The sequence below is a fragment of the Xenopus laevis genome, chromosome 1L, assembly GCF_017654675.1.
Source record: "Xenopus laevis strain J_2021 chromosome 1L, Xenopus_laevis_v10.1, whole genome shotgun sequence".
NCBI classification, from domain to species: domain Eukaryota; kingdom Metazoa; phylum Chordata; class Amphibia; order Anura; family Pipidae; genus Xenopus; species Xenopus laevis.
The window spans coordinates 192,229,422-192,256,409 of record NC_054371.1 but is presented as its reverse complement, the minus strand read 5'-3'; the positions used below and the strand labels follow the sequence as shown (position 1 = coordinate 192,256,409).

At 38.7% G+C, this 26,988-nt stretch overlaps 1 protein-coding gene across 1 annotated transcript in view; it reads right to left on the bottom strand.

The window, feature by feature from the left end:
- Nucleotides 1–6,669, bottom strand: part of LOC108717363 (neuroendocrine convertase 1-like) — a 31,342-nt gene extending 24,673 nt beyond the window's left edge. Inside the window, exon 1 of the mRNA XM_041568455.1 lies at nucleotides 6,114–6,669. Within this exon, the coding sequence (XP_041424389.1) occupies nucleotides 6,114–6,296 (183 nt within the window). The 5' untranslated portion in view covers nucleotides 6,297–6,669. The remainder of the gene's footprint in view (nucleotides 1–6,113) is intronic.
- Nucleotides 6,670–26,988: the final 20,319 nt, after the last annotated feature.

Sequence of the window (26,988 nt, the reverse complement as noted above, 5' to 3'; positions counted from 1 at the left end):
CTGTGGTACAACAATAGGTGGACTATGTAAGAGGCACTAAGAAATAGGCAGAGACAGCAGGAGGGACAATTGGAAGCCAGTTGTGATGATATATGGCAAATATGAAATATTGAAACATAGAATCCTATCACCTTTTCCTATATGTTATCTGACTTCTCTAGTAATAACATGGCCATAAAGTATACCTAGGCTTAGCTCATTTCTAGTTTATTAAAAAAGACCATTGTCAAGTTTAGTTATCATGTCTCCTCCAGGCCTTGTCTTCAATGTCCCCTGCCAGTCAGCCTGATACAGCTTTTCATTAACTCACAATCCATTGTGAGAAACTGACAATAAAACCCTGACACTCTGGATCCTTCTGCAGCTAATATAGATGAATAGCTATTTACAGACAAGATACGGTTGCATATTCTGTATAGATTCTGTTAAATTGGGTTAAAGTGATAACCCCCGTGCATTACTCTTGCAAGCAATATGTTCATTTCTCATTTGCGCTCAAATAGTACACTAAAATTGTAATATTCAGCCAAAATACTAATACTCGCTCATTGTTGCCCACTAAACATAGCTACGGGTCTACAGCAGTTCAAATAATGAAAGGAACAATCTCATTGGTTACTATAGGTTTTTGTAAATTTAGTAAACAACCCATAGCAATAGAATCACAGCTAACCTTTTTCTCTTAATTAATTATCAATACAGATATAGGACCTGTTATCCAAAATGCTCAGGACCTGGAGTTTACCAGATAAGGAATCATTCCGTAATTTGGAACTTTATACCTTAAATCTGCTAAAAAAATTTAGACGTTAACCCAATAGTGTTATTTCCGCTAACAAAATGTAGACGTTAACCCAATAGTGTTTTTTCTGCTCCAATAAGGATTAATTATATCTCAGTTTGGGACCAAGTCCAAGGTACTGTTTTGTTATTACAGAGAAAAAGGATATTTGTTTTCAAATGTTGAATTATTTAATTAAAATGGAGTCAATGGGAGATGGTCTTCCCGTAATCCAGAGTTTTTTGGATAACAGGTTTCTGGATAATGGATCCTATACAAGTATGGGATCCGTTATCTAGAAACCCAGTTGTCCAGAAAGCTCAGAAGTACAGAAAGGCCATCTCCCATAGACTCCATTTTATCCAAATAATCCAAATTTTTTAAAAATTATTTCCTTTTTTCTCTGTAGCAATAATAAAACAGTACCTTGCACTTGACCCAAACTAAGATATAATTAATTCTTATTGCAAGCAAAACCAGCCTATTGGGTTTATTTAATGTTTATATGATTTTCTAGTAGACTTAAGGTGAAGATCCAAATTACAGAAAGATAACTGGATAACAGGTCCCATAGCTGTACTTTTATGTACGTACACACGGTATATATATATATATATATATATATATCATTCAAAAGGTCCAGCAACAACAGGATTTTTGCAAAACAAAAACATTATATTTATGTGAGCATATACAGAAAGTTGCTGGTCTTTTTGAATGCTTGTACCTTGTACCTTGGTATAGAGTAGAAGCGGTGTGCCATCCTCCTGATTATATGTAGAGATGTATTCAGCTGCATGTGTATATATATATATATATATATATATATATATATATATATATATATATATATATATATATATATATAAATATTTATCTGCATTGCTCTCTTGATGGCATCATGACAAAACATACAGAACATGCAAAACTATAAGTTTGTGTTTTTAGTAACACAAAACAAGGTTTCCTTCTGCGTTGACAAGAGGATCAATCCAACAAGAGATGGATATACAGAAACCAAAGTGGGACAGCAAAGAAGAAATTCAGCTGCCTGTTAAGAAGTACTGGAATTAGAGTGTTGATAGGCTGAAGAATGCACTAAAGGGTGGAACCTAATGTACCTTTATCATGTTTCAACCCAAATGAAATATGTAATTATTCCAAGCATTCCAAGTTGTCGAACGTTAACTGTAAGTACAGAAATGTCTTAGGCTGCATTCTCTTTTAAAGATGCACTAGATTCATTTCTATAACTGTAGAGGTTAAAAAGTGCAACACAAGCCTTGTGTACATACACTGCCCTGTTCAACTGGCCCAGGAGGTTTAGCAAACAACACAATCAGACTTGAGTAGAAGAAATATGTGGAACTGGGCAGGAGTTTACCTTACATTTTATACAACAGTTCCCCCCCCCCATCCTTCCTCTACATCACGTTAGCAAAGGGTGCTAGTGGGTGCTTCAGGGTTATTACTGGTCAGTGCCATTAAGGATAAAGGTTGTAGATATGTGTATAATAAATGAGTATTAAATGCGTGTTACTTGTCTCCCTCCAGTAATATAGAGAGACAGGTATACAAAAATATATATATATATATATATATATATATATATATATACATATATATATATATATATATATATATATATATAATATATTATAATATAAACAACTAAGCCAGTGTTACTACGATATAGTATGAATGCTGTCCATGCCAAGGTGTATATTTGGTTTTTTCATTAGAGATCAACTGAGTATTATTTCTAACAAATAAGTATTGTCTTCTTTTAATTCAAAATGGTATAAAAGGACTCCACTACGACCATGAAGGGGTTAACAATGTAATGGGGTTATTTGCTCTGCTTGCATTATTGAGAAATGTAATTGAGGAAAGCAGTAACCACCAATCTGCAGTCAAGCCTCCAGGTTGGTAAATGACGTCTATATTCTGCTGTCATGTTATGTTGAGCAGGGGGAGCACTTAATCCACTGTAGCCGAGGGCCACTGCTTGAGATTCCCATGGTTACACGTGAGAATGGAAACAGATAACGGTTAATATATGACTTCTATGGCAGATTTCACATGTGATTCATGACTTGGCTACCCTTGGATACGACTGAACTGCAGCTCCCACATCGCCCTTAGGTATGACTCACTGACAATATTGCGTCAAAAGAGAAAGGGACGGATAACATTTGGTTTCACACTTGCTCCACTCCGGTGACGCTGGGATTGTTATTAATCTACTAATTAATCTATTACGCATGTTTCTTTTGCAATAATGCATAGTGATTTCGGACAATATGTGTAATATAGGTATGGGATACTTTATTCGGAAAACCATTATCCATACAGCTAACAGGATGGCCATCTCCAATTTTAAGTAAATAATTAAAAATTTTAAAAATGATTTCCTTTTTCTCTGTCATAATAAAACCGTAGGTAGATGGGGGAATGTAATAGGTGTGTTAGCGCAAAAATTGTTCTCAAAGACCATAGAGAATGTTAGCGACCATGTTTGCGTCCTTTTTGACTGATTACAGACGCAATGTTACGCTTTGCGCTTGCGACTCAATGACTTTGTCGCAAAGTTTGCGAGCAAATAGCTTTTGCAAACATTCGCAGCGTATGTTATAATATTCCGCAAGGGCAAAGCATATTTTGAGACTAAATATTTAACGAAACTCCAGAGCAGGTGTTAATACTAAAGCTTGGCTTGGCGACGTAAAATTTGCTACTGAATGATTTTAGATTGAAAGCAGCGTTGAAAATGCCATATTAAACTTTGCTTGCGATTTTTAATTACATTCCCAGTTAGATTGTAGTTGATGGTAACTAAGCTGCATGTATCCGTATTGGTGGCAAAATAATCCTATTGGGTTTATTAAATGTTTAAATTATTTGTAGCAAACTTCAGGCAGGGAGATCCATATTACAGAAAGATCACTTATCTGGAAAACCCCAGGTGCCAAGCATTCCGGATAATAGATCCTACAGGGTTGAGACCTGTTATCCAGAATGCTCAGACCTGGGGTTTTCCAGATAATGGATCTTTCCGTAATTTGAATTTTCATGTTGCAATTCTGCTCATTAAACACCTAGAAGAGTCCTGGCTACTGTTACAATGTTTCAACATCCTGCTTTTGACTGCAATTGCATTTAAAAATACAGATATGGGAACTGGTATCCAGAATGCTCGGGACCTGGGGCTTTCTGGATAATGTATCCTTCCGTAATTTGGATCTTCATACCTTAAGTCTACTAGAAAATTATGTATACATTAAATAAACCCAATAGGCTGGTTTTGCTTCCAATAAGGATTCATTATATCTTAGTTTGGATCAAGTACAAGGTACTGTTTTATAATTAAAGCGACATATATATATATACATTTTATATATAAATAAGTTGTAGCTCGATGCCAAGTGAAGAGCAAAATACGTTGCTAATTCTTATTTAGGGGCAAATTCACTAAAGTGCAAAGCTCCTAACGCTAGCGCAAATTTGACAGAGTGACGTCATTTCGATACTTCGCAGATTTACTAACGGGTGCTGACATAAATTCGCTAGCGAAGTGGACCTACACTAGTGCTACTTCGCACCCTTACTCCAGGCGAAGTTGCGCTATGGCGAAGGGACGTAGCTACGCTAATTCACTAACTTGCGCATTTTACTGAACGTTACCTCTTGCGCCAGACTTGCCATTTTTCCCAAAAAAGCTGGCGTCTTTTCCTTTTGTAAGGGTGATAGGCTGAAAGAGATCGTAAATTTTTTTGGGGGTACCCTCCTTCCCCCCTACATTTCCTAACATATGGCACCTAAATTAAACAGTGGGCACATGTATAGGGCAATATAACAACTCTATTTTATTTTATGAAGCTTTCCCAAGCTTGTGTAGTGTAATGTATTTGCTGCTACATATACGTCCATTGTACTTTAACTTGGCGCCATATGCAAATTAGGTATCGCTAGAGTAACTTTGCTTTCCTTGACAAATTAACGCTAGCGCAACTCTGCTACCGTTTGCCTCCCTGAGCGCAACTTCAGATTTTAATGAATTAGCGGCGCCACGGCGAAGTGTGGCGAAGCCTGCACTAGCGCAACTCCGCAGGTTAGTGAATTTGCCCCTTAGTGTTTCACAACTGGAACAGAGAAACATAATTATTTTAAACGCTCGGAAAAGTAAAGTAAAAGGGACCCCTGGTACAAAAAAGTTGCATTATATTTACACATTCTCTGAAAAAGTTGATGAAATACTTGGGAGTGTTTTGTGCGCATTCACTCTTTATTCTAAATAGTTTCCATTCAATATATATATAATGGAAACTATTTAGAATACAGAGTGAATGTGCACAAAACACTCCCCAGTATTTCATCTACTTTTTCAGAGAATGTGTAAATATAATGCAACTTTTTTCTACCAGGGGTCCCTTTTACTTTACTTTTCCCATTGTGAGGGTTTAAAATAATTATGTTTCTCTGTTCCATTTGGGAAACACTAAATAAGAATAAGCAACATATATTGCTCTTCACTTGTCATGGAGCTACAACTACAACAGCGTAGAGGGGTGCAGCGAGTTTGTTAAAGAAGAACATCTGGAGGGCTGCCCATACTGCCCATTCTCATACGTCAAACAGAGCAAAGAGGCTATTGGCCAGCACTGCCATACTGAATATAGAAAAGGAAATTCTCTAAAGGCAAAGGCTACAGCTCAATGTTCCCAATGCTGGCACAAGTCTGTGACTGCTCCAGGAAGCAGGAACTCTAATATTCCAGCCTTGATCATGACGGCAAATGCAAACAAGTCAGTATTATCATCTGACAAACATACTTATTATTAGAAACATCAAGCTCCAATAAAAGGCCTTCAGGTTTATGGCTCACGGCATCAATATTATAACTGATGTTCTCAGTTTCTACAGTCACACCAATGGCCACTCATAATGAAGCCATCACAATGCGTCTGCCAAAAATGAACCTACAGCCGGCCAATGCTATGGACCATTGAATGCTGAGGAACTGCTGAAAAATGAAAGAAAATCATTGAGAACACAAAAAATATCTGCATGGCAAATACAGTTCCAATAAACAGAAGTACTAAACAAAATGTAATTATAGCAAATAATTGTTGGCAGATTGATGGCAGAGATCACAGACAGAAACACAGCAGATTCAGATAAACAGACAGGCAAATACAGTAAAGGTTTCCTGGCACAAACAGCTGACAAATGATGAGCCAATATACAGAGGCCACATGATGTAGTGTATATACAGTACAGGTATAGAGATTATTCCCAGGTGGTAATAAGAAAGTTAAAGAGTGAGAGGTACCTGTCCCAGGTAATCATAACCCAACTCCAGTGCAAGTAACTGGGCTTCCTCGGGCCCCCCGGGGATCTCTGCTGCCCATTCATTGACATAATGTTTATCCAGCCCAGCCTCCAGCCCCCGACACAACAAGGACAAGACAGCGACTGAAGCAATGCACACAGGGTGCCAAAGTCGTCCTTCCATTTTGCGATGGATCTCACAGTGTCTGAAGCCAAGAAACAAACACCCAAAAAAAAGTCCAATTTGAATTTTCAAATGTGGGTGCTGAAGCCTGGTTGCTATGCGAACAGATAAGCGCAGCAGGTTTCTCTGTCTCTCTGTGAGGCTTGTGAGCTACAAAAACGCTCGCTCCTTCAGCAGCCTCATTGGAAATGTGTCCTTAACACGTCACAACGACGTCAAACACACTTGCAGGCGTCTTCAATCTATACGGTCTTCCCGAGGGAGGTGAGAGGCGAAAATAGCAAACGCTGGATACGCACGGCAGCAGCTCCCCTACACTCCGCTCAGTCATTAGAGCCGGAGACGCCCACACACACTGGTAAACGCTCAGTATCGCTCAGATCAGCCGTTGCACTGTAAATAATAGGGAAGCTGTTCCAAGGCTGCATCTCTGCTGGAGTAAACACTGCCCTCCCATAGGAACATGTCTGCTCCCAGCTTCTCCACAGCACCCTCCCTATAACCACGACCCCCATGCTATATCATCATCATCATAACTGCGATTTTACTTTCTTCTTTTTAAACTCACACATAGCTCAACAGGCTTTTTCTAACTGTCACCTGTTTTCTTTTTTGTATTATTTTATTTATATAATGCAAGATTATATAATGGTGGGTATAATGCCTGGAGATATGGATATAAGATGACTTAAAGAAAGGCTGAGCTATTGTGATCTTTAGGTTATATTAGCTGAGCCTTTCTATTAATGAGAACGGTCATAAGCCATTTCCCTAGTGTTCTGTTTGGGGTTCCTCATCATCCCGCTAATGCTACTGCTGAAAGGTTGGTTGCGCTTCCTCAGCCCATAGTACTGTGTGGATTTCAGCACCACAGCTCTGGACAGCAGCCCCAGCCGAGCGCGCACCATTGCTATTTGCCAGCTTAGAAATGCAACTGCCGGCTGGTTTAGTCGCCTTACATTAGCATCATGAGAAATGTGCCTACAGCTAACGAGGAAAGGCGCAATGAGAATGGCACGTCAGATGTATTTCTGTCAATCGGTTCAAGGGCAGAAGGAATATGTAATTCTCAGTTTTCTTTCCAATGTACATTATCTACACATGCTTACAAGTGGATTTAAAGTTATTTCTTAAATGTATTTGTTATTTAAAGCCGTAGCTGCAGGCCCAAATTTTTGGATTTTATGGGCGGCATGCTGCCCAACCACACCCACATTGGTTCAGAAACACTGGGGATGCGCAGGAGATACTATAGTTTTTTAAATTTCCTCTGAGCCAATCCCCATTGCTCCAGTCAGGATGATGAAAATTTAAGCAAATAAAAGGGAGGTGGGGGTGACAAACGACAGCAAGCCTAGGGGGCGCCCGGCCATCCGCTATGTAAATCCGGCCCTGCATAGCTGTCCCTTACTCTTCTCTATCCTGGTGGTTCTAACTAGTAATGGGCGAATTTGTCCTATTTCGCTTCGCCACGAATTTCCCGCGAATTTGCGAAACTGGGAAAAAATTCCCGAAACAGCGATTTTGACAATTCAACGGCGTCAAAATTTCACCAGTCAAAGTTGATTAAAGTCAATGGGCGTCCGTTTATCGTCGCTGGCATCAAACTTGGCGCCAGCGTCGGTACCATCGCCGGCTTTGAAAAACTATAATGCCAGCGTCAGAACCGTTGCCGCCGTCAAAATTTCGCCAGCGAAATTTCACCACAAATTCATGAATTTATTTGCCAGCGGCAAAACGGTCAAATTTGCCATGAATTTGCACCTGGCGAATAAATTCACCCCTCACTAGTTCTAACCTTTGCAACAATGTAAAAAGCCAGGTGGAAATCAGAACTGGCTTGGCTGGAGGAGGCATTATTTGTTTCAAGAGTCCGAACCAGGAGTGCAGAAAGTGGAAAGCCAAATAATGCTTTCATGTTTACAGACAAGAGCTCTGCTTTTGACATAGCAACAGACAGCCAACTCCAAGGTGTAAGGCAGTTGAATGAGATTATAGAAGAAAAGTAGCTTGCCAGTTAGGTCTTGAGCTGACAATCATCCTGGGAACATATATATAATGCACTGAATTTGCAGCTTTATTAAATCCCTTTAACTGGTGGCTACTGCTACCTACAACTGGCTGAGGCAAAGTGACATTTGCAGTTTAGCAAGAGCTTGGAGATCACACCTGTGGCATGTTAAATAGCCAAAAATAACAGAAGAAGGCAAAGGGAATTTTTAGTGGACCATCGCCCTACAGTGTTTAAACACTGCCAATAATTCCATGTGCCTTCTTCCTTTATTTGTGGTGTATATTGGCCTGGAACAACCTGGGATAGAAGTGTGTGAAAGAAGTAGGTTGTCTTCCTCTGTAAAACTGTGTGTAGTGCCATGTGCTTCTCCTATAGCAAACTCTGTGATGGATATGAGTGGTTTGCCTGAACAGTCACTTCTTTTGCAAACAAGGTAAAAGGATCTGTACATGTAACAGCGGCCCCACACATTTTCCAAATAGTCCAAATGTGCTTCCATTGTATTCCATGATGGTGGTGATGATAACACCAATAGTAATATATTTATTATTTTTAGAGGCAATTATTCATTGTTGATTCTGGACAACTGACTCAACGCTACTGAGACCTGGCTGTTCCTATTCAAATTCAAAGTGTGGATATACAGAGAAGTAATACTTTGCATGTGAAGTTAGTAATATAACCATAATATCTTGCTATCTGTTTTCTTCAGAGCAAGAGGTTCTCAAGCATTTGTTACCAAGGCAGCACCTGCTTAATATAGTCAATACCAAGACCTCACTTTATGGTATCAGCAGAAGTATAATTTCTCTAAAGGAATAAGTTATTGTATAATGTCATGTTGTATCATGTGAAAGTAAATCTCCATTGACGTAAATGTCCCTGTAGCTTTTTCTAGTAACATTGCTCAACTAATGCCAGTTCAGCCCTCTGCAAATTTGCAATGCACTCAACTGTGCCACCTTTAATGTCAGCAACACATATTCCCCTCTCATGATATTCAAATGTCATTCTGGGATAAACTATAACAAACAAGGGAAAGTTGTGCTCACCACTATTTTTTTTAAACCATTAGGCGGGGGTGCAATGAGGCTGTGACCACAAAATACATATAGTCAAATACAAGAGTCCTCTGCACTCAACCCATTATCAATATATTTAAGACGTTGAGACATTTTGTGCATACTGCTACTAAAAAATGCCTTACAGCCAAGTTTGGGAGTTTTACTTTGAAAGCCGCTAGTAAGTTGCAGGTAAAACTTAAGAGGCGCTTAAGGGGTGATATGATAACTATGTATAAATATATAAGGGATCATATAATAATCTCTCTAATGCTTTATTTACCAGTAGGTCTTTCCAGCTGACACAAGGTCACCCATTCCGATTAGAAGAAAAGAGGTTCCGCCTAAATATTCGGAAGGGGTTTTTTACAGTGAGAGCTGTGAAGATGTGGAATTCTCTCCCTGAATCAGTTGTACAGGCTGATATATTAGATAGCTTTAAGAAGGGGTTGGATGGCTTTTTAGCAAGTGAGGGAATACAGGGTTATGGGAGATAGCTCATAGTCCAAGTTGATCTGGGGTCTAGTCCAATTGCCATTTTGGAGTCAGGAAGGAATTTTTCCCCCTCTGAGGCAAATTGGAGAGGCTTCAGATGGGTTTTTTTTTGCCTTCCTCTGGATCAACTGGCAGATTGGTAGTTAATAAAAAGAAGAGAACTCGATGGACATGTGTCTTTTTTCAACCTTACTTACTATGTTACTATGTAGTCCCTTTGTAAAATGTATAATGAAGCAATAGAATTCTTAATGAATCAGATGAAAATTAAGCGTAGGACTGGCCAGATATGGGATGACTTTGACGTAGTTGGCCAGCTTAAATATATTGCAATATATGGACAAACAATGCCTGTTTTGTTTAAAGGGTAAGGCATTTTTCAGTAGCAGTATGCACAAAATGTCTTTGTCTTAAATATATTGATAATGGGTTGAGTGCAGAGGACTCTTGTATTTGACTATATGTGTTTTGTGCACCCCCGCCTAATGGTTTTAAAAATTAGTGGTGAGCACAATTTTCCCTTGTTTGTTATAGTTATACAGGAGTAGTGACCAGCTCCATGATGTAGCTCCCACCCCTCCCAGCTATAGTCAGGTGATCCCACTGGTGTCTAATAAAAGGGCAGCAAAGTTTGGGAGTTTTACTTTGAAAGCAGCAAGTAAGTTGCAGGTAAAACTGAGTCCCTTTGTAAAATGTATAATGAATTAATAGAATTCTTAATGAATCAGATGAAAATTGAGCATAGGACTGGCCAGATATGGGATGACTTTGACGTAGTTGGCCAGCTTAAATATATTGCAATATATGGACAAACTATCCCTGTTTTGTTTAAAGGGTAAGGCATTTTTCAGTAGCAGTATGCACAAAATGTCTCTGTCTTGGATATATTGATAATGGGTTGTTTAGCAGACTTAAAGGGGGGGGTTCACCTTTAAGTTAACTTTTAAAATGTTATAGAATGACAGTTCTAAGCAACTTTCCAATTGATCTTCATTATTTATATTTTATATTTTCTTTAATTATTTGCATTGTCCTTCTGACTCTTTCCAGATATCAAATGGTGTTACTGAACCCACCTAAAAAAATAAATAAATGCTCTGTAAGGCTACACATTTATTGTTATTGCTACTTTTGATTACTCGTCTTTCTATTCAACTCCCCCGTTCATATTCCAGTCCCTTATTCAAATCAGTGAATGGTTGCTAGGGTAACTTGGATCCTAGCAACCAGATTGCAGAAATTGCAAACTGGAAAGCTGCTGAATAAAAAGCTAAATAACTAAAACAACACAAATAATTAATAATGAAAAACAATTGCAAGTTGTCTCAGAATATCACTCCCTACATCATACTTAAAGTTAACTCAAAGGTCACAACCCCTTTAAGGTATGGAGATCTCAATTACAGAAGGATCCCTTATCTGGAAAACCCAGTGTCCAAGCATTCTTTCTGCTGCGCTAGGGGCCAGGGAGGGAGGAAGCAGCTTCCATGAAAGGAGGATCTGGGCCAGCGGGGGGCCACTGTTTTTTTTCCCGGTGTCCCGCCAGCCCAGTCCGACACTGATTCTATATGTCTCAGGTATGTCACGAGAGTTCTGTTCTAGCCTCCGGAAACCCTTGAATGTTGCTCCCAGTGGCCTCAAAGCAGGTGCTAATTTTTGAATTCTTGGCTTGGAGGCAAGTTTATTTGCTTAAAAACCAGGTGTACTTTCAAACACAACTCCTATAGGCTGCCAGTCCACATATGGGCTACAAAATAGTCAATCACAGCCCTTTTTTAGCAACCCAGACACTTTTTTAATGCTTGTGTTGCTTCCCAATTCTTTTTACTTTTGAATATGGCTCATATATATAGACCCTGCTTTACACTTATCCTAAGGTTAAAATCAGTAGACAAAGACAAAAAGTCCTCTGCGCTTACCCTTTATCAATATATAGGGACTTAAGACATAATTAAGTTTTTATAAAATGCGCTTTAAACAAAACAGGCATTGTTTGTCCATAAATTGCAATATATTTAAGCTGGCCAACTACGTCAAAGTCATCCCTGGTCTGGCCAGTCCTACACTCACTGTCTTCTGCTTCATTATCCATTCTACTGCTTCATTATACATTTTACACAGGGACTACGTTTTACCTGCAAGCTTAGAACTCCCATACGACTGCCCTTTTTATTGGCCACCACTTGGGTCACCTGACTGTAGATGGGATGATGGGAGTGACAACATTAGCGTCTATGGAGGTGCCAATGTGATCCCTGTATGGATTGTTAGTCTGCAGCCTTCCAGCTGTTGTAGAACTTACACATCTCAGAACCCTCCAATGTCCCTACGTTAATTAACTGCTGTAATTAAGAGCATTCTGGATGACAGGGTTTATGAATAATAACTCCCACACATGTATTAATGTTTTGCTGACAAAAATCACATGCACACAGGGAGGCACAGTGAAATAAAGTTTATTACTGAGGCTCCATTTACATTTCCAGTAAGAAAACATGGTATTGGTTATGCTTGAGGTAATCCACTTAACAAATTCTAGTCCATTCAATAACAATATCTCTACTATAATAAATGAGGCCAAATATTGCCCCCTGAACAAAACCTGGAAATGAATATAGATTTAATGACAGCATACAACATATTGCCGTGTGCCTACAATGTGTGCAAACAGGAAACCGAGGAAAAGCTTTGTCCCTTTATACCTAGCAACCAATCTGCCTTTGTTTGCTTTGAGGTCTATGGGCCATTTAACCTAAATCATGGAAAGAGCCTACTACGGAATATAAAGGTATAATAAAATGCAAATATTTAAACAAATAGAATGCTATCGCCGATGTAATAGCAATACATCAAATATATCTGTAATATATATGGGGGTATGTTTTTGAACAATGACCAATTGTAGCTGGACTTCACTGGACTTTACCATGGTATTGGACTTTTATGTATATGAACTGGGGGATGGTATCACTTTGGCAAGGGGAGGGATTCACAAGCCCCACCCCTCACTATTCCTTTATAAAGTGGTTCTTTTGTGTAACACAACAGGCTTGATAAACATTGCCCTTTTTTGATGTATATGGTCTTAATAAATCACTTCTGACGCATTTCAAACAAAAGGAAGAGCAACAGTTTATGGCACTATTAAAGAAGGTCAATCAAAAACTTGAAGAATTGACCATTCTATAATATACTAAAAGATAATTTGAAGCCCCTTTTAAGGGTAAAGCTTCTTACATGTGTACACTAGTGTACACTAGTGTATAAACCTATATATATATATATATATATATTAGTATATAAACCTACAATACTGAAAACGGAGAGTTATTTGATTCCGAAGATTCTAAATCTATACAATGGGGAGCTGTATATCTGCCTAACATATATATGTCTCATTTAGTCTCTTCTGGAACAAATGCCCAGAACATACTGTTTTACTATTTGTTTTCCTTGCTCTTAGCTCAGCAGCTCAACAATACAACACAATGGCTGCTGACAGAGACATGTTTGAACTGCAGTCACTCTAAACAGAATTTATTTGGTGAGATTCAAAGACCAAACCTTATAACCTTATTCACTTACAAGAAAACTCTTCCGTTAATGTTTCCACTACTCAAACAGAATTTTTTTTTGCATTCATTGTATTCAGCTCGGCACCCGGGTTACTAAGAGACTGGCAATTCTGGCTTCTCATTTCCAGTGACAACATCCCCAGCAGCCTTCATCTATTAGTGTGATACTGGGATTTGCAGGTCGATTAAACAAAATATATGTTGGACATAGAACAAATTTAATTTAACCCCCAGAAAATCAGAATATGGGAGAGTACGCTTTAATCATGAGCCAACCTTGAAATATAAACATCTAAGAATTTCCCTACAAGTGCAGAAAGATTATGTTAACCCTATTTTATGAATCGAAATAAACCTATAAGGTTGGCAATTCTTTCTGCCTCAAGAGAGTACCTTTCAGGAGAAAAAAACAGCTTTGTTTTTGTTACCACATACCCAAGGTTTCTAGCAATGGCTGGGGCGATCTAATTTACTATACAGGGATGTGTTTGTTATACCACCTTGGAAATTTTCCCTACTCTAAAACGTGTCTCCTGAAAAATCACATTATTAACCTTACTTTTCTGAATTTTTTTACTTTTCAGAAGAAAGCAAAATAAATTCCTTGAGTGTGTTAGGCTGTTCATGCTGACTACTTTAATAGCAATAAATTAACTCTTTAAGATGGAGGTATGACACTGAGATGGTGGGAAATGGGGGTAAGAGGAGAGAGGAGGGCTGAAGAAGAAGAGAAAATAAAGATGGTAGAAATTTAGAGAGACTAGAATTAAAGAGGTGCTAAAGAATTAGAGATATTTTATAATTTAAATAAAAACAACTGACACAACGGGATAGATAGCGAGGTAATTACAGCCTATACTTTTATGAGGGGAAAGAAGCTAAAAGCTCCATGGTGAAAGCCGTACATGCATTCTCACTCTTAGGCCAATGTTTAATTAACTTAATTAAAGCGATAACCATTCACAATATGGAAATCATAATACAGTAGCTGCTTTGAATAGGGAATGAAAAATAAGTGACTTTAGGCAAACTCGTGAAGCAACAATAGCCATTAAAAAGAAAATCAACATTAATTAATAAATAAAACTGCAAGCAAGCTAACATATTGCATTAAAGAATTTCGCAATTAATGTGTTGAGTATTAATGGTTATGAATATACAAGGATACCAGCAGAAGCAAAGCTCCTTATGTATACTATACTCAGGAGCCTTAATTTGTATCAAAACATCACAAACAGCACAAACAGGGCAAGTTCTGCAGCACAATTTAGACCTCGGCCCTGCAATGGGTTTATGTTTACAATTCTTCAACAGAGAAAGAAATCTACGTGTAGCAGAACTATAGGAAAGCCTTGAAAAGGGTCTATATAACATGGATACAATTGTTGCACTGTATTAAATGGTAATGCACTATTGCATCCTGCTCTAGTAGTTTATTTGTTGTTACCAGAACAAGAATACATTTGTAAGAGGGTGAATGAATTTATGTGAGTGGTAAAGGTGATGTGTGAAAGTATTACCCGAATTGACCACCAGGGGGTGCACTAGAATGTTAAAGAGTAAACCACTGGGGTTATAGATAAAAGGGAGCCTCACCCTAGATGTGGGGTCTATGATGGGAGAAAGCTGCCGGATGCAGAAGCCTGGTAGGGAGAAGACCGGAAGGGAGAAGAAAGAGAGAGATAATGTTTAGAGTAGAAAAGTTTAAAGTGTAGCAGGCCTGAGGTAGGGTATGTAGTACGGGTCGTTTTATGCCCCAATGAGGAGATTAGTGGGGATAGTTCCACGTGGACTCCCCACAAGACAGGGGCCCAGGAGAAAGGGGTTAGGCAAGGCAGGGTTTGAAGGGCTTTGAGTCAGTGAGCTGCTGGTGAGGAAAACCCAATTGGAATAACAAAGGGGTGCTGGACAAGCACCGGATTGTTGAGATCGGAAGGCCTAGTTGGAATGATAAAGGGGTGCTAAGGAGCACTGGATTATCAAGACAGGCAGGAAAACAGGAGCCGTAAATTATAATACTCTCTAAATTTGCGGGTGAGGTCCTTTGGGACTACAGAAAGGAATGTGTGTTAACCTGTGGGGAGTGAAATTGTGTTGGGCAGCTGCGCTCTAATCTTGTCGATGTGCCTGTGTGGAACAGTGCTTGCAAATAAAACTTTGAATGTTTTTTTCACAAATTTCTGGACTGCATTTCTGTGTGAGGAGTCTATCAGCCGGTTTTCACCCTTACACATTTTGCACTATTTCCAATGTAAAGATAGTTGCTAAAACAGGTGAAATCTAAGAAGCCTTTATATTCTACCCAATTGTCGACAATTGCCTATAGATCATGGACCACCACACGGTTTTAACCATTAGGACAGCTTTTCTTATCTGTAAGGACTTGTACAAATGGTTAAATGGACCATCATTTACTGCATTCTGGTGGTGTCTTTGCTGTCCAAATGGGCGCTAGAAAGCCAGAAAGCTAATCATTACTCGGTAGCAGTATTCTTTTTTTAACTCTTAAGGATAGGGAGGACCACATGTCATTTGTTCAATATGTTACCAGTATTAAGGGCCAGATTTATCAAGGGTCAAAGTGAATTTGAGGGAGTTTTCGAAGTAACAAAATTCTAAATTAGTAATCTTTAGTAATTTTTTGGATACTTTGACCATCGAATAGGATACTATGACTTCGACTTCGAATTTGAATTAAATTCAAAGTAAAATACTTCGACTATTCGACCATTCTATAATCTAACTACTGTCTCTTTAAAAAAACTTCGACTTCAATACTTTACCAAATTAAACCTGAAGTGCTACATTAGCCTATGGGGACCTTTTTGGAAGTCGAAGAAAAATCGTGCTATCGATGGATGAAATATTTCGAATCATTCGTTGTAACGATGTAACTTCGACCGCAAATGGCATAAATTATATCATTTAATGTCTGGTGCAAAAAACAAATATACACTGGGGCAACAAAAACCATACATTTCAGAAAAGCTCATTTTAGTGCCTTGAGGTCTGCCCTTTAGAGAATTGATTGGGGCATTAGGTTTTCAGCTAAAACCACAGAACAGAAATGGTTGTCATTTAAAATGTTATTAAATCATTACTGTTCTCAATTTATTCCCTTAAGGAGTAAATGTAGAAGTTCTAAGAATCACCATATGTGGCTTAATATAGAAGTAAAGAAGTTAATAGGAAAGAAGAGAAAGGCATTTAAAAACTACAAGGCTGTCAGAACAGAAGCTGCATTTAATGAATATAAACACTATAATAAATGTTGTAAATCAGCAATCCGGAAGGCAAAGAAAGGAAATGAAGAGGAGGCTAAGACTAACCCCAAGAAGTTTTTTAAATATATTAATAGTAAAAAGATGCAGGTTGAGAGTGTTGCTCCATTAAATAATGGTACCAGTATGGTTGTAACAGATACAGAAAAGGCATTTTTTTTCATTGTATACAGTTCTTTTCTTCAGTGTATACAATAGAGGAGTGTGAGTTCCCAGGCTCACTTCATAGCTGCACTGATGGCTCAGCTCAATCTAGTCAGTGGCTGACTCAGGATATGATCTATAAAGTTTTAATAAAAATTAATGTAAACAAGGCTCCAGGGTCTGATGGCATACACCCCTGGGTTCTAAGAGAGCTTAGTTCAGTTTTCAGATCCGCTTTCATCTGGTATGGTACCTATGGATTGGAGAAAAGCTGATGTCATTCCAATATTTAAAAAGGGATTACGATTTCAGACTGGCAATTATAGGCCAGTAAATTTGACATCGGTGGTGGGCAAATTATTTGAAGGCTTGTTAAGGGATCACATTCAAAATGTTGTCCTAGTCAATGGCATTATAAGCAGCAATCAGCATGGCTTAATGAAGGAGAGGTCATTTCAGACTAATTTTATTACTTTTTATGATGAGGTAAGTAAGATGCTGGACAGTGGGGGGCAGTAGATGTGATCTATTTGGATTTTGCCAAAGCGTTTGATACTGTGCCCCACAAACGACTGCTTTATAAACTAAGGTCTGTTGGGCTTAATGAAGCCGTTTGCACATGGATAGGAACCTGGTTACAGGATCAGGTACAGAGGGTGGTTGTTAATGGGACATTCTCTACTTGGAGTAAGGTTCTTAGTGGGGTCCCTCAGGGCTCAGTATTGGGTCCACTTTTATTTAACTTGTTTATTAATGACTTTGGGGAGGGTATTGTTAGTAATGTATACGTTTTTGGAGATGACACAAAACTATCCAGCCCAATTAATTCCATCCAGAATGTGGCATCCTTGCAACAGGATCTTGACAAACTGGCAATCTGGGCAGCTAAGTGGCAAATGAAATTCAATGTTGATAAATGTAAAGTCATGCACCTGGGATGTAAAAATATCCAAACCACTTATACTCTTAATGGGACTGCACTAGGCAAATCCATTATGGAAAAGGACCTTGGAGTCCTTGTAGATGATAAACTTGTCTGTAGCAAGCAATGCCAGTCAGCAGCATCAAGGGCAAATAAGGTCTTTAAAGGGGCATTGATTCACGGGAGGAGGGGGTCATTCTTCCACTGTATAGAGCACTGGTAAGGCCCCATCTAGAATATGCCGTACAGTTTTGGTCCCCATCACTCAAACAGGACATTATTGTATGAGAGGGTACAGAGAAGGGCAACTAAGCTGGTAAAAGGTATGGAAAATCTTAGCTATGAGGAAAGACTGGCCAAATTGGAGAAGGCGCTTAAGGAATATATAAGGGATCATATAATAATCTCTCTAATGCTTTATTTACCAGTAGGTCTTTCCAGCTGACACGAGGTCACCCATTCCGATTAGAAGAAAAGAGGTTCCGCCTAAATATTCGGAAGGGGTTTTTTTACAGTGAGAGCTGTGAAGATGTGGAATTCTCTCCCTGAACCACTTGTACTGGTTGATACAGTAGCCCAGGGAGTTGTAGTTGAGCAAGAACAGGCAAAACTGCAGTTTTCACACTTGACAAAGTGCTGAGAATAGAACAGAAGTTTGAGCAGTTAAACTGCAGTTTCGCATGTTCTTGTTCAACTACAACTCCCTGGGATAACATTGCAGCACCCTCAGCAGAGGTGCTTACAAGAACCTTGGCTATATAATTATTCTGCTTGGACAGGTAACAGTCACACACGGTTTACAATTGGCTGATACATTAGATAGCTTTAAGAAGGGGTGGGAAGGAATACATTGTTATGGAAGATAGCTCATAGTACAAGTTGATCCAGGGACTAGTCCGATTGCCATTTTGGAGTCAGGAAGGAATTTTTCCCCCTCTGAGGCAAATTCGAGAGGCTTCAGATGGGTTTTTTTGCCTTCCTTTGGATCATCTGGCTGATTAAAAAAAGTAAAAAGGTTGAACTTGATGGACGCATCTCTTTTTTCAACCTAACTTACTATGTTACTATGTAACTATAAACAAATCCTCTGAGTTTAGCAACCATCTAAATCAGTGATTCCCAACCAGTGGCTCACAAGCAACATGTTGCTCACCAACCCATTGGATGTTGTTCCCAGTGGCCTCAAAGCAGGTGTTAATTATTTTTAAATCCAGGCTTGGAGGCAGGTTTTAGTTGCATAAAAACCATGTGTAACTACCAAACAGAGGCTCCTCTCAGTTGTCCACTTATTGGCTACAGCCAATCACAGCCTTTATTTGGCACAACCATGGACTTTTTTCTTGCTTGTGTTGCTCTCCAACTCTTTTTACATTTGAATGGCTCACGAGTAAAAAAGGTTGAGGACCCCTGATCTTAATGGCCACAGGAACAACTGCACCCCATACCTGGGTATTACATGTATAGATGCCCATCTTTTTTATCAGTCTCACAGCATGTTCAACAAAGTTGTTGATCATTTCCCCAGCTGTCATAGGTGAATGGACAAACAGTGAGCAGAAGACTGCCACAGATAAGACAGAAAAATGTGGATGTTAGTGATTGCTGTTAAAAGCAATATTATAGGATAGACTGAGATTTCATAGATGATGCCATTTCAGATACCAACAGTGCTGTTTTTGCCATAAGGCAAGTTGAGAACCTTACAAATTGATAAGGGAATTTAAAGCTGCACAATCCTAAAATAGAATATTTAATGAATATATATTCGTCGGATGAGTAACAAAATCTTTCTCACCCTGTAACAAAAGTGACCTGGGTGTAAAAACCCCAGGTCTAACACTTGAATGAGGAGTACAATGTGCAACCACTACTGGAAAAAGGGAATGACACTCACCCGACGTCTCAAGTGGTCCGGGTGTGTGTGCTTTGGAGTATGAAGAAAATCGGCGAGCACTCCAGAAGCCTCTTGTAGTAGGTAAAATTCAACTTTATTTCAAATACATTAAAACCATAGCATCCTGACGCGTTTCGTATCTAAACGATACGTAATCATAGGCATAGTTGAGAACCTTGTTTCAGATGGCTTTTTTACCAGGGGTAGCAAAAAACTGCCCTGCTAATTTCAAGGGTAATGGCAGATGCAACATTTTATTTAGCATATACAATGCCATGCTGAAAGATTATTATAGGTATGGAATAGTTAATTCAGAAACTTGTTATCCAGAAAGCTCCGAAATCTTCCACAGAGTGCATTTTAAGCAAATGTTTTTTTTTTTAATTATTCTCTTTATATCTTTAATAATAAAACAGTACCTTATATTTGATCCCAATTAAAATATAATGAATCCATATTGTGTGCTTTGGAGTATGAAGAAAATCGGCGAGCACTCCGGAAGCCTCTTGTAATAGGTAAAATTCAACTTTATTTCAAATACATTAAAACCCAGGTATTTCATGTGTAAATGATTTTTAGGAGCCTTATTGTATGGTGATCCAAATTAAGGAGAGGTCTCTTATTTAGAAAACTCAATTATTCTGGGTGATATGTACTAAACCTAGGAGATTCTTTTTGTAATAATCTTTGTTTATTTAGGCTAAAGTATTGCACCTTGGTGTCATCTGTCCAGAGACCACTGCTCATAAACTCTTGTGATTCATTTAGATGCAAACCTACCACTGCCATCTTTGTTTCCCAGTTTTTCTTTGAATAAAAGCCATAATCATTCACAATGGCAGCTTCATGACCCATAACATTTACTTTGCTGCCATGGGCCTGGATGTATCTTTAGACTTTTGTGAACATAATATACTGTAGTACAGGTATGGGACCTGTTATCCAAAATGCTCGGGACCTGGGGTTTTCCAGATAGTGGATCTTTCCGTAGTTTAACCTTTATAACTTAAGTCTACTAAAAAAACGACGGCAAAATTAAATAAACCCAATAGACTGAGGTTGCCTCAAATAATGATTAATTATGTTTTAGTTGGGATCAAGTACAAGGTACTGTTTAATTATTATAGAGAAAAATGTAATAATTTTTAAAAATTTTAATTATTTGTTTAAAATTGAGTCTATGGGAGATGGCCTTTCCATAATTCAAAGCTTTCTGGATAAAGGGTTTCGTTTTCCGAAGTCGCCCGAAGTTTCCTCATGAGGCAACTTCTGGCGACTTTGGAAAATGAATTGCTGCATGTGCTTTAGCGCCTGCAATTTTTCATTTTAACCAGCGCAAGAGTGAGGGAAGGCGTTCGGGGAGATTGGTCGTCGCAAAAACGAGGCGATTAGTTGCCAGGCGACTAAATCTCCCTGAATCACCCAGTGTGCCCCTACCCTTAGGGAACAATCACCCTTATCGACTATTTGCTAAATAAAAGGCATGGAAGAATGCATGTGTCATGCTTCAGAGCATTACTAGGAACGCTGCTATACGAATAGAATGAAATTCTTTCACTTAAAAGGCTTTGATATTACTGACAGATCTGACCTTTCCAATATTACTCTATTCAGCAGATAACAAAAGAAACCTGGAAGGGACAGATAGGATGATATTGATCATCATCAAAAAATAGGCTTTGATGTGCAATTGAAGTAGCTGTGTTTAGCTCTGGATTGAGGCAAGCAGTCAGTGTATAATTGTTTGTATTATTTCTAACCCTACTTATTTTTAATTATGGTTTTAAATGTAAATTATAATTATACATATATTGTACAATGGCATTCATGTGCATGGGATTGTGTTCTTACTCAGTTGTCCTTGTTTACTATTTGTACTGAAAGTGACTCTCTAATGCCTATGGGATGGTGTGCAGTCTGTGCTTGGTACTCAACAAGAATAAAGTTTGAAATATCCAAACCAAGCTAGTGCACAACACTACATGCCTTTGGGATAATGCTTAATATACATCAGAGCAATTAAGCAGCAATTAGGAAGTAATTTGATATGAATCAAGCCAACTGATTGCAATTTCTAGTTGAGAAATCATGAATTGCATCATTCTAACTGTTATTAACGTTGGTTTGGATTTTGTTTTTTTCGATTATTAGCGTTCACCCCCCATTAAATCAGTCCTCAGTGGCCTTTCTAGATAAAAAAGGAGTGGCAAGTGCATTCCTCCTGTTGACTGAAACCATAGGGGCAAAAGCATGGTTAAGGATTTTTTGAGCTGGGCCCCATACACAAAAGAGATGTTGATGTTGCTATATGAGAATGTTATTATTGACATGCATGCAGGAGATATATACATGGAAACTTCTAATTTAGTACTGATCAAGGCTAGGATTATATAGGTTTCTAGTAAAACTAGGAAAGGGGGGCTCTTTATTTCATGACAGAGTGGTGCATGTGGACAGCTATATGAGTGTTTTTTATGAAAGTAGAGAGTTGTACAAGCTTGCAATATATTGGTTGGACGGCGCACTTCAGGGCCCTCTTAGAACGGAATCATAAGGATAACCTGTTGATGTAAGGGGAGTTTATAACGCTCCAGTTTTATAGCGTGGGGTCCGGGGCAGAGAGCACCCGGGCCATAAATTTTTGAACGGGTGAGCAAGTGTCAAACTTAAAATATATCCCAGAACTGTGGTTATAATTTATGAATGGAGAAATCCCTAGTATAGCGCTAGGATTTGTGTTTTTTTAGAGAGTTGTACAATGTGGGATGAATATAACAATGTTCCTGAGATCATAGTTTGAGATTTAGTGCCAAATATGCCAGTGCCAAATATGACTAAGCTCTCGTTTGCAATACAGTGCTTTGCCCTCAAGGAGCGCTATACAAATGAAAATATATATACATACATACATTCAGGGCCGCCATCAGGGGGGCACAGGGGGGACAAGCGTACCGGGCCCGGGCATGAAGGGGGGCCCGGCAGCGCTGCATTTTTTGAAGATCCGGGCCCCCCTTACGAGCGCCCGAGCCGTACGTCTTGCCTCTTGCGTGCCGAATGCGGAAGTGCCGAAAAGCCGAAGCCGATGCGCCGAAAAGACCCGAAGTCACGGAAAAAGCCGAAGTCACGAAGCGCCGAAAAGACCCGAAGTCACGGAAAAAGCCGAAGTCACGAAGCGCCGAAAAGACCCGAAGTCACGAAAACAGCCGAAGTCCTGAAGCAGCGCAAAGACCCGAAGTCACGTAAACAGCCGAAATTGAAGTCCTGAAGCGGTGAAAAGACCCGAAGTCACGAAAGGAGGCGAAGTTGAAGTACTGAAGCCATGAGTTCAATCCTACTGAACAACAGTTTGTGTTTTTTTTTTTTTTTTAAATCCCCTGGCCACCAATGTATTATTTTAATATTCTATAGGCCCCTGCCACCAATCTTTTTTTTAAAACTTTTTTTTTGGGGCCCCAATTTTTTTTTTAACTCGTAAGGGGCCCCTTGCCACTATTGTTTTTAAAAAAAAAAAAAAAAAAAATTAATTTTCTTTTTGGTGGCCCCAAATTTTTTTAACTTGTAAGGGGGCCCCTGCCACCAGTTTTTTTTCAAAAAAAATTATTTTTTTTTTCAAATTTTTTTTGGGGGCCCCAATTTGTTTTTAACTTGTAAGGGGGCCCCTGCCACCATTTTTTTTTATTTTCAAAATAAAAATTTTTTTTCAAATTTTTTTTTGGGGCCCCAATTTATTTTTAACTTATAAGGGGGCCCCTGCCGCCAATGTTTTTTTTCAAAAAAAAAATTTTTTTTTTCAAATTTTTTTTTGGGCCCCAATTTGTTTTTAACTTATAAGGGGGCCCCTGCCACCAATGTTTGTTTATTTTTTAGTTTTTTTTACATTTTTTTTGTTGGGGCCCCAAGTTTTTTTTTTCTTATAAAAAAAAACAGTTTTTTTAAAAAAAAAAAAAAATAATTTTTTTTTTTTTTTGGGGCCCCAATTTTTTTTATAAGGGGGCCCTGACCATCAATAGCTTTTTACAACTTGTGTGGGGGGGGGTTACTTTTTTAACGCTGATGTCTGTGTGGTCTTTTAACTGCGATGTGGAGTGGGCGGGATATGGGGTGGAGCTTGGTCGTCAGTGTGGGCGGGGCCCAGGGGGCCCCAAAAATTTTGTTGTACGGGGCCCCGTGATTTCTAATGGCGGCCCTGCATACATTACAGGTGGGTGCTATAGTTTCCCATAAAACAGCATCCTAATACCCATAATGCCAGTAATACCCATAGTACCTTTGCTCAGATTCTTGGCTTGGAGTTAATATTAATCATTATTCTGTCCCTCTTATGGTGCACTCTTTTATCTCCCCCATATTTATATTTTTCTGTAATCAGTCTCTTTAGTACGTTTGTCGATGGGATTCTGTAAGTTTAAGAATGGTTGGAGGGACATGCTTGATTCATATAATTTCCACTCCCTTATGGGGCCCCATCATTCCCTGCATTGCCGGGCCCTGCCTCTAATTCTGGTTCTGTTATAATATTTGTGGCAACTACTTTACACTTTACACCCTTACAGATCTGCTATTAATAGTCCAAAGGCGTCAGAATCTGAATAAGTGCAATTATCCAATTTACTAAGTGCATAATGCTATAATCACTGAGCCTATAATCACTGGCTGTGAGCAAAGCATGGCAGGGGAAAGCTCATCATGTGAAGGCTCAGTAATCTCCAGTTCAGTTTTGCCAATGAGCAAACATTAGAAATACTAAAATAGGACTTATACTACTTTTGGGTTACACTGTGCACAGACCAGAGACACAATAGGTGCTGAGTAGACTGAGCTCATCTAAACTTACTGAGGGTTAATACTTGCCCAGCAATAGGCCTTGTCTGTCTCATAAATGCACCAGTTATATTTTAATTATTATTAGTTAACAACATTTCTCCCTCCCTCCCTCCCTCAAACCTGGGACAGAAAGGCCACTTTAAAAAGTAGTTGGACACCTGGAGCCTGGGAAGAAAATGGAGGAACAGGTCATGTTTGTCATATATTCCAATATATTTAAACTGACGGACCACACTGGGGATAACAGTGATGCAGTTAGCTGCTTATATATATATAGAGGTATGTGGATAATCTTTGAAAGTTTACAGTTGAGGGAATTCTACACAACAATTTGAATTTCCTTTAGGGTAAACTACTACCCTACTACTACTAATCTTTCCAGATGCTGATCGCCTCTGATTTGGGTTCAGAGGGCTAAAATTTTGTTTTTAATCAACACATTTTAGTTGTCCATATTTACATTTGCTTTAAATATTTCATAGGGATGTTCCTCCTTTTTCTTCACTTTTTGGCTCATTATTATTGAAATTTATAAAGTACCGCCATATTACAAAGTGCTTCATAGAGATTAAACATTATTCACGTCAGTCCCTGCCTCAGTGGATATTACATTTTACAGTCCCTATCACATTTACACACACTACGTTCAATGTTATCAGGAGAAAATATTTTTAAAGTGTTCCTTGAATAGTTTGAAATGAACATAGGACCCCAGGCAGCAGCACTAACCATCACACTTGTATGCTGCCCATCAATTGACACAAACAAAAATCCAGTGAATGAAAAGGCTGCTCTGTCCGCATATTATGGTGGTAAGCATAGAGCAGTGAGGATGGTCCAGCCTGTAATGAAAGAGCTACCGATAGATAGATAGATAGATAGATAGATAGATAGATAGATAGATAGATAGATAGATAGATAGATAGATAGATAGATAGATAGATAGATAGAGAATCATATAAGGTTTCCCAAAACCAAAGATGGTACCAGTAATCCACTGAAAGTTCTCACGACAATTCCCCAATTCCTCGTTTCCCGTGACAATTTGTGTGCTATTATTTTGACAAAATCCCAATGCACGTAATTAGAAGCACAAACCCCAATTACTATGAAGCAGGTATTGTAGCCTTACTCAAGAAAGCTTAGAATCAAATTATTTTGAAAATGTTACTTTGTACTTACCCTCGACCAACATTGGGGATGGAGCAATGGACTAGTGGGAATGTTATTGGAAAAAAACAATAGAACTGCTCAGGTTAGACATTGAGCACAAGAAGCCATATAAACAATACTAAATGTATGTATGTATATTTTTATTTGTATAGCGCTCCTTGAGGGCAAAGCATTGTACAGCAAAACAATAAATTAGTAGTAACAAGCAAGGGGTCATTGAAGTAAAAAGTAACAATAAGTGCATTATTAGAAATACAATTCACATAAATATAAAATATAATTACAATACAGATTAAGTGCTCAATGTCAAGAAAACAAAAGGCTAGAGTACCCTATCCCATTGGGCTTACAGTCTAAATGGGAGGATAACATACAGAAATACATAAATGGGCCAATAAATAATAAAATTCCATATGTGCAGGGCTCAAAAGGGGCGGTCCAAGGTAAAATAATGCCATAGAGAGAGAGAGAGAGAAAATGGGGGACTGAATTTGGGCAGAGACAGGAGTTGGCATAGTTGACAACATCTGACCTGAGGAATGGTAACCAATACTGCATAGAGGCTAAGTGAATGATTTTGTCTTTAACAGGACAACCAATTTGGAATAATGAACAATTTTAGAATCATGGTCTCAGCAATGACCTTAAAATGACATCTAAGTACCATTGGACTGATGTTGAGCAGCAAGAGAAGAGAATTGAAAAAGACCTGTGGGCACAACCACAAATTTTTTTGGGCTAAATAGGTTCTGCCACAGGTTCCACCCCCTGAAACTTCTAGAATGGGCATTTATAACAGTCTTTGTCTCAGGCCTATACATTAAAATGCCACTTGTAAACAGGAGAGTAAGCAAGAAAACGCTCAGTTTATAGGGCTGCTGGAGTAGGGAATTCTTCTTGCAGCCACAGCACTACATTGTAGATAATATTTTCTGCTTCTATTGGTCTTTACGACAAAACCTATAGACATATAAAATTATGGTCATTTTCTAATCATTCACTTGCAAATTTTGTTTCATTTTCATGCAATCTTAGTATATGTAAACCAGCTGAGCAAGATGGAGCATTGGCATCCCAATTCTAACCAGTTTATTAACTGTTATAACTTAACTACAGTTTCTAGACAAGGCTTCTATCCAAAGCTAATTTAGATTACAACCTGGGCACCGGAAAGATGTTAGTGTTTATTACCTTTTAAAAACAGTTCCAGTACCTCCGGCAGTCACGCTTGCCTGACAGTAAGTAAAGCGCAACCAACCACATTTACACTTCTGTTCCCGCTGACTGCCCCACACACAGACTTGAGATA